This window comes from Trachurus trachurus (genome assembly GCF_905171665.1).
Source record: "Trachurus trachurus genome assembly, chromosome: 5".
Taxonomy (NCBI): domain Eukaryota; kingdom Metazoa; phylum Chordata; class Actinopteri; order Carangiformes; family Carangidae; genus Trachurus; species Trachurus trachurus.
In genome coordinates this window covers 6186521-6202402 of record NC_139896.1, presented here as the reverse complement: position 1 = coordinate 6202402, position 15882 = coordinate 6186521, and the positions used below count along the sequence as shown (strand labels likewise).

Here is a 15882-nt window from a genome sequence, read left to right as displayed (position 1 = left end):
TAATTTTTAGGTGATGAGTCTTATTTTAAGTGGAAAGAGATTAGTTTTGACTAGAAACGAGACATTTGGACAAGAAATAAGACAAATATTCTTGGAAAGATGTTGAGTTTTTACAGTGTACTATGAGTATTAGTCAGGGTCTTACGCAGAATAAATCAGTCATACAAAGATTAGACTACTGGGGTTTTTTTATGGGCCCCACTGGGCGCTGGGCCCCTATAATTATCATCACCTTTCTCCCCTATACAACGGCTCTGATTGATGCATCCGATAAATCAAAAGCATGAGCACAGAACAGAACAAAAAAACATTGTGCATATAGGAAATCATCTTTATTTTTGAAAACCAGAGAGAAAGCAGGAGGGGTGGAGGAAGGGGGGGGGGACGAAACCCAACAGCGATTTTTTTTTTGTTTTCGTTTTGTTTTTATTGTTTTGTTTTAAACTGTTTGCCAGCCTCAGGAACTTTACGCCACGTTACAGTTGATTCCCTACAAAAAAACCCTGATGATTGTCAGATATTTTTTGCAATACTTCTGCATATTCTGTTAAAAACTTGGAGAAAAAAAAAACAGCAACAACAAAAGAAAACGAACAAAAACAAAAAAGTGTTGGCTCTGTCTTTTCTTTTCTTTCTTTCTTTCTTTCTTTCTTTCTTTCTTGGACTTTGAACTTGCTACCTTTAACATACAGCACTGTACATTCTTAAGTCAAGGTGGACATGTGGAAAATAACATGTTCTGCTCAGCGTGGGTCCAGTTCCCCAGACTCGGACTAAAGTAAGTTATATATTTAAAAAAATGTTTCTCAAAATGAAAAGAGAAAATGCACAAGAAAATCTGGAACAAAAACAGTTTTTTTTTTATATTTTTGTCTCATATCTTAAAAAAAAAATCACATTTTACATCTTTCCTCGAGTTGTTTTTAACCAAAAATCAAGCAGAACTAGTTTTACTCTTGTTTTGTTTTGTGTGATTAAAACTTTTACAGTAAGTCAATCCTCGTCTGGGAAGCTGGCCAAAGATTAAACACAAAAAAAAAGGGGGGGGGGGGGGGGGGGGGGGGGGAGAGAGTAGGAAAACAACGTGTCACATGAAGAGAAGAAATGTGGTGAACTTAAACATCCTGGCTTCAGTGAACTCAACACTTCATCATCATCATCATCTCTTTAAGGCGAACACATGAACGCACCACGACGAAGGAAGGAAGTTTCAGATATCTTAAAGGGATAGTTCAACATTTTGGCAAATTGGTCCATTGCCATAATCCCTATAGTCATAGCAGTAGGTTCGTTACCTTTAATTGTTGGCTAATGGGATTTCTTGGTTTCCAAAACGCTCTGGTGGACAAGTTGTGACCTGCACATTCACCACGCTATGAGATAATAACAGAACGTTACCAGACAGAGTTGTTTTAGAGGGAAATGCAGAGACTGATGATGAAAAACTGTCCCTGAAGGCAACACGCATCGGCGGTTTTGCATTAATTTCCCTCTAAAACAACTCTGTCTGGTAACGTTGTGTTATTATCTCATAGCGTGGTGAATGTGCAGCTCACAACTTGTCCACCAGAGCGTTGTGGAGTTGTTGGATTGTGTATTTGATGAGTTTGATGAGGGAAACCAAGAAATCCCATGAGCCTCCGTAGCGTAGCTCTGAGCAGCTCACGGCTCTGCTCTGCCGTTCTAAAAACACCTTGCACCGACAATTAAAGGTAACGAACCTACTGCTATGACTATAGGGATTATGGCAATGGGCCAATTTGCCAAAATGTTGAACTATCCCCTTTAAGGTTCCTCCACTGCAGGGGGGGGGAGAGAAATCGACTCGAATCTTGTTTTACAAAACAAATGAAAATAAAAACGTCAGTAATTAACATTCATTTCTGACCCAAAAACAAAAAGCAGCAGCAGCAGCGGCGGCGGTGGCGGCGGCTTAGCGAGCTACACCTCCCACTCAGCTGCAGCTGGAGGAGTCTGGTTCAGCTCAGTCACTGATGACTGTTCAAACCCTCTGATGTTATTACAGGGGCGGCTGTGCAAATTAAACACAAAAGCAAAAAAACAGATGATGAACAACAGTATTCCTTACCATCTGTCAATATAATTATAATAACAAAAAAAACAAAAAAAAGTTCCTTTATCAGATGCCTGGTATCACTACAGTCGCACAATCTTCACATATCAGGTGTAAACAATGAAACAGGATTAACAGAATACTTCAAATTAATCTATGATGAAGATTTAACTGTGACTTTAATGTAAAAAAAAGAACAAAAAACAAAAAAAAACATGATTTTTTATGAAGTTGTTGTCGTTAAACAGCCGAACAGATTGAGATTAGATTCTCTGTGAATGTGCGACCTTGACATTTCGAAAGGTGAAGCACATCCAACACAACAACACTCACTAATGTTCAGATTATGAACATTATTAATTAGAAGCTGCAGAATTATTTATTATTTTAAACCGTTTATATTATAACCTTCGTGATGTATCATCAACTATGTAAAATTTTGGCCTAACGTGTCACAGCAGGCGAAAAACCGTAAAAGTGTAAGACTTTGAAAAAATATTAGTTGTTTCAGGAATAACTTAAACAACTACACTTATTATAAATCTATGCAACTGCTGCGTTTTTACTGCAAGTCCAGTAAAAGATCAGATTTATTATCAAAACACACACACACGAAAAAAAAAAAAGAGAAGAAAATTCAACATTTGTAAATCAAAGCAATGTCTGACGTTAAATTACATCAATATTTTCAGATGTATTATTATTATTAGCTGTCAGTGTTTTTAACAGGCCACCATTGAACACCAGTGGATCAACAGGGGGCAGTATTAATCTATTTCATCTTTTATTATCAACGTTTCAAAATGTCAAGGCTGAACTCACTCATGTGCTATGATTTAGATGAATTAACAACCAGCAGAACAAATAAACTCTTTTTTTTAAATCTTATCTCATCACTTGAACGTTTTGAGCCTGTTAACTCTTGAAAAACAAATCTTATATGTCTTATTTTTGCAGATGGCCACACAAACAAACTAACATCAGCACTGATCCCGGATGATGTGAGGACGGAGGAAACGACCGACTGCGACACGTTAAAACGCCATAAAAAAGGAAACCGAAAAATGAAAACCGAGTTATAATTAACCGTGTGTTTGTGTTTTTGTGTCTGTGTGCAGAATTTTCCTGTTTGTAATCGTGCTGATCCACAAAAAAAGCAAAAAAAACATGGATCAAATGTGTCAGTGGAGGCATTTTCTGAGAGTGTTTCAACCTTCTCCTGCAGAGAACCACACGAACACCAAGCTCTGGTTTAACTGGAAATACTGGTCACTCCCAGGTCACCGCTATCTCTCCCCACACACACACCCAGCTGCATGTTTGTTTGTGTAAATCTACATTAAAACAATGTGGGGGTTCAGCTGGTTCGGGTTCATTCTTGCTGCTGCTGCTGCTGCTGCAGATCTAACAGAGGAAGTTACAGTAGATCCACTCGCACACTCCACTAAACGTGATGATTAACACTGACACAGTGACGTCGCTCAGATCCTTTTTATCTTCTTCATATCGATTCGTCTCCTTTTCTCGACACTAGCCAACAAACTTTTTATATCCAAAAAAACAAAACAACCGTCAACAGAGAGAAAGAACTCAAGTGTTAAAATGCAGGTGAATAAAAATCATGCATTGCAGGATTTGGCAGGAAAATGATGAGACAATGTTTTTTTTTTCGTTACAGCATCCCGATGGAGAGGGGGAGGTGGGGAGGTGGGGCAAGGGGGAGAGGGGGTTGATGCCAAAGGCTACCGTCGACTTCCTGACCAAACTAAAAGAAAAAGGTGAAATGAGAGGTTAAAGCACCGTCACTGCCACCTCTTCTTCAGCCCTCGGTCAAATACTTTGTGTTCAATCCACAGGCTCGTTTCTCTCTTTCTTTCTCTCTTTCTTTCTCTTTCTCTCCTCTGGCTGATCTGAGTTCAGTCTTTCTTTACCCTCGTGAATCGTCTCTCCGGTTCAGATCTCGGCAGCCAACAGGCAGGCGAGAGAGAACAAACATGGCCATTATTTATTCATTTATTTATTCATTGTGTCCCTGTGTTTTCTTTTTCCCCGACCGACTTCACCTCTGGAACGGTTTCCGCACCTTCTTCCTCCTCCGGGGCGGTTTGCCTCCACTGGCGCCGGCGGCAGCAGCAGCAGCAGCAGCAGCAGCGGCGGCGGCAGCAGCAGCAGCGGCGCCGCTCTCGGCCCACGGCTCGGGCTCGGGCCGGTGACTCCCCGGCATGTGGAAGCCGGCGGCGCTCGGCGGAGGGGAGAACGGCGGCGGCGCTCCAGCAGCACCGGGCGGGTGATGGTGAGGGTATTGGTGGTGAGGGTGATGGGGCGGACCTGAGGGGAAGAAGCCCCCATTGGCGGCCATGTCGGGCGGCGGTCCTCCCTTGAAGATGCGGTTGAAGAAGTCCTGCAGGTCGGCGGGGTTGGTCGGACCCGGGGGGTGTTCGGACGGCATCCTGCCAGGAGAAGAGATCTCAAGTTTAATGACTTTAGGTTTCATGTATGAATGAATGAATGAAACAGCACTAGGTATGAGATTAGGGCCAAAGATTTTCTTGGTCGACCAATAATAGTCGTCATTTAAAAGCATATAGTTCAACATTTTGGCAAATTGGCCCATTGCCATAATCCCTATAGTCATAGCAGTAGGTTCGTTACCTTTAATTGTGGGTGCAAGCTGTATTTAGAACGGCAGAGCAGAGCCGCGAGCTGCTCAGAGCTACGCTACGGAGGCTCATGGGATTTCTTGGTTTCCCTCATCAAACTCATCAAATACACAATCCAACAACTCCAAAACGCTCTGGTGGACAAGTTGTGACCTGCACATTCACCACGCTACGAGATAATAACACAACGTTACCAGACAGAGTTGTTTTAGAGGAAAATTCATGCAAAACCTCTGATGCGCGTTGCGTTCAGGGACAGTTTTTCGGCAAGCAGTCTCTGCATTTGCCTCGAAAGCAACTCTGTCTGGTGTCTGTTTGATGAGGGAAACCAAGAAATCCCATGAGCCTCCGTAGCGTAGCTCTGAGCAGCTCGCGGCTACTCGAACCTACTCCTAAAACTATAGGGATTATGGCAATGGGCCAATTTTGGAGTTGGAGTCTCAAAATCAGCTGTAACAACATCGGAAAAAGTTGCTTTTGACCAAAAATAAAAAATAGGGACCTGCTGTGAAAAAGACTGACAGCAAGTGAGTGTCACGATTTCCTGTGTCTGGCCCTTCTTTAAAAGCCCTATAGCCCTTCATACTAACGCTTGGTCGACTATATGGCGGCAGCCCTATATTAGCTGATGATCTATTTAAACATAATCAATAATCATTATGTTCAACGAGAAACTTTACAAAATCCAAAAACGAAATATTTCAGAGCATCAATTTCCTTCACAATTAAATGTAACAATCTCAGTCAATTACAAATGTTTTTTGCAATATATGATACGAGAATGACTAAAATACAATCAAAACAAACTGAAATTAGGAAAACATGAAATACAAAGGTGCTGCTCCTCAGAGAAACTTTAGCATCTGCCTACTTCCACTGGTAAAACACCAGCTCTTAACACACAGGGAGCTCTGTGCTCTGACTGTGTAATAATCTTCTTTCATTTGCAGCTAATTCCTGAGTTGAGGCTCATTTCAAACCTCCTGTTTCTATTGTTCCTTGTGAGTCTGTTAAAAAAAACCTTTGCTTGGTTTTGTGTTCATCTCACACTGCAAAACAAAATACACATCATAAAGAGAGACACACAGCAGCAACTGCTTTAGACGCAGCTGAAGTTCAGTACAACAAAGAACAGTGAACAACACAAACCAAAGCACAAGAAGCTGTTTTGTCAGCAGAAACTGAAAAAAAATCACTTCACTAAAGAAAATTCTCCTGTTTTTCTCATTTAAGTTTGTCTTGATTCGTTATTTCAGTCATTTGTGTATCATATTGCAAAAAATCTTGGAGGATGTTTGGAAACTACCTCACTTGGTTGTATTTATAAAGTCTTTTTTCTTCTACATAAATTATCCTTGTGTATTTTTTTTACCTTGCTCAGTTCATACAAGTTGCACATTTACTTGTATTCATGCATATGCACATACGTATATATAGTTTTTTCTCTATTTAAATCATATTTAGTACATAACAATACATATTTTTGTTTTATATATATATTTGTGTACTGAGCAAAGTCTTTATATTGTTATTCCTTACTTCTTTACGTGTGTTGCAAGTGAATTTCCCACATGTGGGATCAATAAAAAGTCAGAAAAGTCAACCTGTATCTGACGGGTGGTGACAATAGAAAGCATGAAGCCAGGTGACGTACCTGTGTCGCGGGGCGCTGCTGCTGCTGCTGCTGCTGTTGTTCTTTGAACCGAAGGAGATGTGGTAGGGCACACGGTGCGTGTCAGGGGAAATGCCGATTCTCTGACAACCTGCCCACTCTGAAACAAGACGGCAGAGGTCACACAGAGGTCACACAGAGGTCACACAGAGGAACGGGTGTAAAGTATAAACTCAGTTCAACATGAACAGAACAGAACAGAACGATTTACTGGAGAGAGACATAAATAAAGGACTAAAATCTGAATGATGACCTGTGATGTCGTAGACTTTGCCGTCCATACAGGCGAAGTACGTGATGCGTAGGCCCAACATGCTGGACTCCGCCCACAGGTCCCCCTCCTCGGCGCTATGGCAACGGTTGCATTCGGCGCAGAACCGAGCCTCAGACGGTTCACGGTCCATCTCGAACCGCCTGCACACACACACACACACAGTGTCACGATTACTCATTTTCACAATTAATCGCCACAATTAAATAATCATAAAAGATTCCTAAACACCGTCACTTTCCAAAAAAGATTATGTTGGAAGTGAACCATGTCGGCAGATGTGCGCCAAAATACTTTATTCATCCCCTACATAACATAAAATTATAAGTATATGATATAAATGCCAAGTAAACGTGTATAGCTTAACAAATGGCATCATGCATTTAAAGGTGAATGCACAGATACTGGTCCATTTACCTAACATAACCTTGAATTGGTAAGAATTTAAATGTTAGCGTGTCGTTTGTAATTATTGTTATAAAAACGATTAAAAAAAAACTTAATGACTTTAACATTTCAAACACTTCCCCTGGGGGATTGATAACTGGTCCTATAATAGTGACTTAAATAATGAGTAATGCAATTATAGTTTGACTATATTTGATCATTTTACACATTCATAGTGTTGTAAAAATCAATTAATGCATAATAACCGTGATAATCGTAATACCTCTGACAATAATCGCACCAAGAAAATCTATAATTGTGACATCCATCCCTCGGTGGGACAGGACTGCGTGTTAATGAGACGTTTGTGTTTGTGTGGCGACGTACTTGTGTTTGCCTTCACACTTAGTGCACATCATGGTGTTCATGGCTTCCTTCAGATCGTCCTGCAGTTTGGTGAGAAACTCATTCATGGACCTCGAGAGCTCAGTTGCTGCCATGCGTTTCCTGCGAAAGAGAATTTATCTTCTTTTACCGTCACAGTTTTGCATAATAAACTGAAGCGAGGAGGAACAGTTTGAACAAAAGAACTTCACATCTGCAGGAAACACGGACGGATTATTATGTCAGTGGAAAACTAAAAAAGGCGCTAAATGATTTCTGAAGATACTTGATCTGTTTTGTTTTGTTTCCTTTTTTTCCCTCTGTGTACTCACAACTCATACTCTCGTCGTGTTTCTGGGTTACTGACGATATCCCATGCAGCCCTCAGTACTTTGAAAGCCTCTCCAGCTCGTGGGTGTTTATTCTTGTCTGGATGAACCTGAAAGAGAACGGACGGAGGAAAAGGTCAAAAAAGGAGCAAAAACATTTCTGTCTTTATTCGTCATTATTGCAGCAACGGAGTAATTTAAATAACCGTCCTCTTGTCCTCCTGGGTCAAGGAAGGAAGGAAGGAAGGAAGGAAGGGAAAGATGGGAGGAAGGAAGGGAAAGATGGGAGGAAGGAAGGAAGGAAGGAAGGAAGGAAGGAAGGAAGGAAGGAAGGAAGGAAGGAAGGAAGGGAACAAGGAAGGAAAGAAAGATGGAGGGAGTCAACAGATTCGTTCAAGGAAGGAAGGGAGGGAGGGAAAAAGGAAAGAAAGAAAGATGGAGGGAGGGAACAGATTAATTCAAGGAAGGAAGGGAGGGAAAAAGGAAGGAAAGATAGAAGGAGAGAGGGAACAGATTGGGTCAAAAAGGAAGGAAGAAGTAAGGACGAAGGGAAAGAAGGAAGGAAGGAAGGGAGGGGAAAAGGAAGGGGAAAAGGAAGGAAAGAAAGATGGAGGGAGGGAACAGATTCATTCAAGGAAGGAAGGGAGGGAAAAAGGAAGGAAAGATAGAAGGAGAGAGGGAACAGATTGGGTAAAAAAGGAAGGAAGAAGTAAGGACGAAGGGAAAGAGGGAAGGAAGGAAGGAAGGAAGGAAGGAAGGAAGGAAGGAAGGAAGGAAGGAAGGAAGGAAGGAAGGAAGGATTGTGGAAAGAAGGAAGGGAACAAGGACGGAAAGAAAGATGGAGGGAGGGAACAGATTCGTTCAAGGAAGGAAGAAGAAGGAAGGAAAGAAGGAAGGAATGAAGGGAGGGAGGGAAAAGGGAAGGAAAGAAAGATGGAGGGAGGGAACAGATTTGTTCAAGGAAGGAAGGAAAGAAGGAAGGAAGGAATGAAGGGAGGGAGGGGAAAAGGATTGTGGCAAGAAGAAAGGGAAAAGGGAAGGAAAGAAAGATGGAGGGAGGGAACAGATTCGTTCAAGGAAGGGAACAGAGGACGACAGGAGGGTTTAAATATAGAGATGGTGCCGATCGATCGGCAACTGATCGATCGGGTCGATATGATTAAAAAAACTGAGTGAAAAAGCATAGACAGCTGCATCACGATGACAGTAGCGCGGGAAGGGGGGAGCTGCCGGGGCTGCAGCCCCCCCTGTCAGAGCGCCCGCCACCCGTGCCGGAGTATCTTAAATGGTGCTGATTAAATAATGGTTTTAAAAAACGATTAAAGCAGAAGTGAGTGATATATTTGTGTTAATATAAGTCTTAAATAGTTATATCTTCCGACAGCAATCACTTACATAGAGTGTTTGGACTGAAACACGGGTCTGTCAGTCCCTCTGCTCTGCTCTGAGCCGAAGAGAAAACATTTCTCGTATCCTACAGTTTTTATCCAATGAGGAGAGAGAACGGCATGCAGGGCTGTGTGTGCAGCCAAGGAACGCCGTGAATGTGGCGACGTAGGGACGAGGACTGTTATGGTGCGTTCAAGGAAACTCGTAACTCGTGTTTTTCCGACCTGTGAAGTCATACCAGTTCGATCTGGTACGAGTTCACGGGTCGGAAGTTACGAGTGGCCGTTATAGTGACTTTCACCGGTAAAACAGGTCGGAAAAACACGAGTGGGTTACCTGGAACGCTACAAAGTCGTAAGTTGTGACTTGAAGCTGTAACTTACGGTTTCAAAAGCCTGCCTGGAACGCAGCATTAGCCAAAACGACCGGATCGCTTACTTCTGCTTTAATTAGGTGAATCGTGCCGCTACACTCTGGAACGTGGTCCTGATACATCTGAGTTTTGCTGAGCTCTCAGGCCTGGTCTCCCTGCCCCTCTCACCCACACACGAGCGTCCTACCGGGCTGCACAGCGCCCAGCCACTCTCCCCTCCAGAGCTGCGGGCGGTGACACACAAAACCATCTCGGCAACGACGCCGTGGGAAAAAGAAGAAGAAGAGGAAGCGCGAGGCACAACCTGACGGCCCCGACCTGACCTGACCGTGTAATTTCTACATTCTTGGGCTGAACAGGGCTCGAACTGGCGCGTCCAGTCGGGTTGGTTGAGCCGCTCTGGTCTAAGCCCATAGGGTCCATGCAGACAGGGAGCCCAGCCCGGAGGCAGAGGAGGGAGAGATTACACAGCAACAGGTGTGTCTGTGCGTGTGTGTGCGTGTGATGTGTATGATACCTGCAAACCCCGAGATGTGTAGCCTAATGTTTATTAAGAGAAACACATTTCAGGACCCTGACTTGTAGGCTGAAATATATTCATAGAAGGCTGAAAATAACAGGACATGTGTTATTATTCAGCAGTTTAGGGGGGAGCCTCCTTTCATGTATTTATATCTGACATATATTAGTGGTGGATCAGGAAAAATTCGAATATTAGGCCTATTCGAATATTTAACATGAGAGGGGTTAGAAATTCGAACCTGATTTGGGGGGGGGGGGATTGACAGCTGTTGTGTAGGTGTGTCTCTTGGTCTGGAGGAATAAAGTGAAGCAGAGTTGCTACTGGACACGCTATCTCGTCTCCTGTCCCGTTTATTGATTTTCTATATCAATACAGTATAGGGGAACCCAGAACGTCGTCGTCGTCTTTGTTACCTTTTGGTTTGTGTTGTGGCAAATATGTGAGCCTTTTGTGTTATTCGTATGCACAGTTCGGTAAGGGCGCGTATACTGTACAGAGCGCAAGTCTAAATAAATGTTGATGATTGCAAAGCAAAGACGTGTTGGATTCATTGGACCCGGAAGACGACGGACGCGTCAATTACTAAGTTCCGTACGTAAGTGTTTTATTTTAAAGGTGTACAGAAAAGAAAATTGAATTTGAGCCCACTTTGGGTCATAAAATTAATGTGTTAACTCATCTTTCAGACGTTGTAGGCCAAACTTTGTGCAAAATTCTATTTTTGAGTAAATCCGGGATGAAAGTGTGTATTTTTTTTTTCGCATTGGATAGTGCAGGCGCACGGATTATACGTCAGCCTGTACACGATTCACCAGCCACTGATATTGGATCCGTAATCCGTCATTCAACGTCTGAGACACGCACACACACACGGAGCTCGGTCTCGCCCCAAGCTTTGAATATCCCGCCCGCTCGATAACGACCAATCAAATTCGTTTTCCTCACTCGGGTAAACTCGTGTTGCAGCTCGTGACAACTCGGCGCGACAAACAGGACAAACGGCCATTTCTGTACACCTTTAAAGCAGAAGTAAGCGATCCGGTCTCACCTGGACAGCCAGCTGTCTGTAGGCCTTCTTCAGCTCGGCCTCGGTGGCGTTCACCTCCACGCCGAGCACCGTGAAGGGGTCGAGCTCGTCCTCCGGGACCTCGGCCAGCGCCAGCAGCCGCTCCAGCTCCTGACCCGACGGGCCCCGAGCCGCTGCCGCCCCGGCCGCCGCTCGGCCCGGCGACTCCGGCACACCGGTCGGAGCGGCACCGTGGCGACCGCCGCTGTCGCCTCCCTTCCCCCTCCATCTCATCCTCCTGAACCGGCTCATCGCTCTCTCCAGCAGCGACGCCGCCATCTTCCAAAACCGGGACTCCTGGAACGCCGCCCAGTAGCGCTTCCCCCGCTCGCCGCCGAGCCGGACCAACGCGCCTTTTGTCCAGCGGGAGCCGAGGAAAACCAGAGCGCAGAAAAGTCCGAAACACGACAAGGCCGCCGCCTTCGCCCACCGCGCCGCCCGGACCACTTTCTCCACCAGCTCGGCTCCCGCGCGCTTAGTCCACCTCAGAACCCGGCCGGCGTCCGCCTTCATCCCGGGAACGTCGGTGACCTTCACGAAGAGCCGCTGCCCGAGGGCGTACAGCTTCATCCCTCCCGTCTCCACGCCGACGCCGCAGTTGTGAGTCAATGTGACGATGATCTCGATCATCATGTGGACGCAGGAGACGCACCAGAGGCTCAGCGACTCCGACAGCAGCTCCTTGAACGCCGAGACCAGCTGGTTGCCGGTCCGCCGCCGCCCGCGGTTCTGCTGATGCTGTTGGTGGTGGTTGCGTCGGCGGGTCTGCTTGTGCCGACCGCCGCCACCGGATGCGACGTTGCCTTTCTGAATGGAGGAGGAAGAGGAGGAATAAGCGCTTTGCTCTGAAAACGAACCGCTGCTCTTCAGTTTGCACTTCCTTCCTCCGCTCCTCCACCCGGATTCTCCGTTCATGTGCTGCTGCTGCTCCTGCTCCTTCGCGGTTTCATCGTCTTCGCCGTCGTCGTGCTCTGACCCATCTGACGCCTCCTCTTCCTCCTCCTCCTGCTCCTCTTCTTCCTCCTCCTCAGCTTCCTCAACTTCCTCTTTGGCCTCTGTAGTAGCTCCACAATACTCTGTTTCTCCGATCCCAGAGTCTAGTTGCAGCGGCGTGGCTGGGATTTCCTGAGATTCGAGACCGGCTGCTCTCTCTCGCTCGTCGCAGTCGTCGTTAGTCTCTCTGTCCTCGCACTGACTCGGTTTGGTGAAATCACCGCCGCCGCCGCCGCCGTCGGGGATCTCCTCCTCCTCTGTAACGCCGGCGTCCATCTCCTTCTCAGCTGCCGCCTCTTCCCTCTCCATGTTCCTTCCTTTTACAGCTGTTTGACTGAAGACGCGTCGTTAAAACTTGGAAAAAAAACTCATGGAAGTTGACGTCCTAGATCCATTTTTTTTTTTTGCTTCTGTGGCAACATTTCTTTTCTTTTTTTTTTCCTCCCCAGACTCACAAGCAAAAGTGAGACTGGGGGCTCCTGAAGGTCTGTCCCGCCGGGTTCACCATGTCAGCTGCCACTTCCAGAGAGATTTTACACCACCAAGCAACTCACATCATGGATCAGGCTGCTTCCTGCAAGACAAACAGAACAGTCGACACATTAAAAACCTTCTGAAAACAAATTGCTAAATCTAAATGTGAGAGAAACAGGCCAAAGTATTTACATAGCTGTAACTATTATTCAACAAACCCAGTTATATTGAGCCACTGTGAAAAGTAATAATACAGTAATGATTAGGGGTGGGAGAAAAAATCGATTCACATAAATATCGCAATATCCTTTTTGACGATTTTTAAATCTAGGCCTTTTTTTTTTTCAAAAATCGATTTTTTTTATATTGTGCAATGTGCATTTGTTATCCTTTTTTACATACAGAGAGCAAAGGTTTTGAAAAGGGTTTAAGTTCACTTTATAATGGAGTATGTTAATTTATAGGCTCCTATAGTATTTGTGTGCAGATAAATGTTAAAAATGCAGACTAAAAATATAGCAATATCGTAGAATCGCAATTTAAATCAAATCGCCATCCAAAAAATCGTAGATGAATCGAAGCGGGAGAAAAGCATATCGTCCCTCCCAGCCCTAGTAATGATGTATCTGTACATTGTGGTGCTTCATTAAAGCACACTTTCAAATCAAAAATATAAAACTTCACAAGCCGTGACAGATTATATTTGAAAACTACAGGTTAGTTCCTTCAGTGGATTCAGAAACAAAACAAAATCTAGGCTACTAATTATTTCTGGGTATCGAACCATTGCGAAGACAAAACGAGACATTTATTTAAAGACTTAAAACTGGGGCCAACCTACCAACAGTAATAACATTAATCAGCCATGAAAGCTTTGGTTACTTACAACCCAGAGAGCAAAGATTGAGATTTAGTAACACAAACAAGGCACTTAAAAGTGTTCCCATTAACACAAAACTATATTTTTAACACGTTTATATTGAGATTTTTGTGTAAAATGAAAGCTTTTCTTCGATTATGAAGCCTTACTTTTAGGTTTTTGGAGGCGTTGTTCCTGTGTAAAGGAAATAAAACCATGACCAAATGACTAACACCATTCATTAATGATTAACTTACAGCTACACGGCCTTTTAATGTGGCCAGTCCGAAATAAAACTGAATACGTTGAGAGCAAAAGGCTCAGGCATTTCAGATTTACATTAAATCAAATTAAATTAAAGTGCACATCCTTTGCTTTGTTGTTTTGCTAATTCAGTTAGCCAAAGACAAACAGGCTTAGAGCAGCAGCAGCAGCAACAACAGCAACAGCTACACACATTTGACATTTCAGAGCTAGAAAACAAGGAAAACAAAGCGGTGAACTGTGTTTTTCCTTCTACAAACCTCGTGTTAATGTGACAACAACAGCAGCAGCAGCAGCAGCAGATGTTAATGTTAGCTAATGTTAGCAGCAGCCAGCTGGACCACAGACAAGCAGGCAGGCAGGAAGGCAGGAAGCTAAAATTAGCTAGTAGCCACTGGCCGGGCTAACCTGACTGCTATATATCGAATTAGTAATAATAACAAACGAGAATAAAAAGCGACAGCACAGCAGATGTGAGTGTTAACGCCTTTAGCAGCAAACCGAGCAGCTAGCAGTTAGCTACGAGCTAAGATAAACGCCTGAGTGACATAAATATAAATATAAAGCATGTTTTTTTTTAGTTCAGGACACTGCACGAGTCCCGTAAAAAAGCCACACTCACTCATTTTTTTTGCATTTTGCGCACAAGCAAAACCAGATGTCATAAAATGATAATATACCTCTGAGAGAAAAACTGTGTAACCTTGTTTAGTGAACAGACAGCCAAGTGTCCGTGTGTGTTGTTTTTTTTTTTTTTTCTTTTTTTTTTTGAAGCTACTTCTTCTTCTTCTTCTTCGGCTCCTTCTTTACTTCTTCCTGTTTCCTCCTCTCGTCTTTTTTTTTCACCTCCTCCTCCTCCTTACGTCTCTTACGTCGCTTCTACGTCCATTCTACGTCGGCTGTTACTGACGTCATCACGCAACAGAAAAACACTACTGCCACCTGTTGCCTAGAGGCGTAAATGGTAAACAGTTTTGGTTTTATCCATCCCAAGGTTGTTTTTTTAATCTAATTTTATTTTTATTTTATTAAATTCTATTACATTTTAATTTATTTTATTATTATTATGTATTATTATTACTGTTATTAAGCCTCTATTTCGAAAATGTAAAGTAGTAGTCTATAAACTGACAGAAGACAAAGCGAACAACAAAAAAATACAGAAAAAAACCCCAAATAGTATTATAATATTAGTATTATAATACCTGGGTCTCCACACCAGATAGTTGGACCAGTCCCAGCCTGGTCAGATGCGAGCATGAACTGATGAAGCCTCTTGGATGAGAGGTGAAACGTCTTCCTATAGACAAATAACCAAGTCCAGTTGCTTTCGATTGAAGATTTCTTTGAGATACCAAATAGTAGGCTATTAGAAATAGAAAACAAATAACATTAATAAATCATATTCATCCATACACAGTCTTAACATACTTAGTAGTAGTAGTAGTACAGTAAAATTCCCATTTTTCCAGGTAAAATGCAATTAAATCAAATCAACTGGACCTAGTTTTTGGTCTTTGAGGACATTTCGCTCCTTATCCAAGTTGCTTCATCATTTTGTGTACCAGACCGACTATAGTCTATTCAAGGCCCCTCAAGCCTCCATGACATGATTAGCACCCAGACCGTGATTAATCATTTTTTGCATGTTTTAGTCATGTAGCGTCTCACATAAGTGCTTGTATGTTTCTTTATAGTCATTTTGTATGGCTTTATGCTCATTTTCTGTCTGTTCTTCATCTAATAGTTGAGTTTGAACACTCACTTGTGGCTCAGGGGCCCTTTAGAAATATCATATAGACATATATCCTAATATAAAAGAGTGATATTGCCCTATATATCACATATATTACACTATAAATAAACATCCTCTGGCTATTTGAGGATATAGCCTGCATGTTCAAAACATATATAGCATTAGATTTCACCACCATATATGTTAATGATATTCACTTATATACATGCAAGTATATTGTACAGCACGTATGGAAATTCTACTTTCTTATATATCTTTAACATAAAAAATACTGTTTATATAGAAAATTGGTCCAATTTCTATCAGGGCTTCGTGTATAATCTTTAGGCTACATGATTTTGTTTTATACAGGCCTATAGGCTATATCATAGAAATGCAATATATGCACATGTATCACATTTGCATGTG

At 43.1% G+C, this 15882-nt stretch overlaps 1 protein-coding gene across 1 annotated transcript; it reads right to left on the bottom strand.

The window, feature by feature from the left end:
- Positions 1–1721: 1721 nt before the first annotated feature.
- Positions 1722–14531, bottom strand: dnajc14 (DnaJ (Hsp40) homolog, subfamily C, member 14). Its single transcript, XM_083971226.1, has 7 exons — positions 14422–14531; positions 11111–12695; positions 7781–7887; positions 7452–7571; positions 6660–6820; positions 6389–6506; positions 1722–4524 (listed from the first exon to the last, which is right to left on the bottom strand). The coding sequence occupies exons 2-7, from the start codon at positions 12428–12430 to the stop codon at positions 4134–4136; spliced, it is 2217 nt and encodes a 738-aa protein (XP_083827352.1). The 5' UTR covers positions 12431–12695; positions 14422–14531; the 3' UTR covers positions 1722–4133.
- Positions 14532–15882: the final 1351 nt, after the last annotated feature.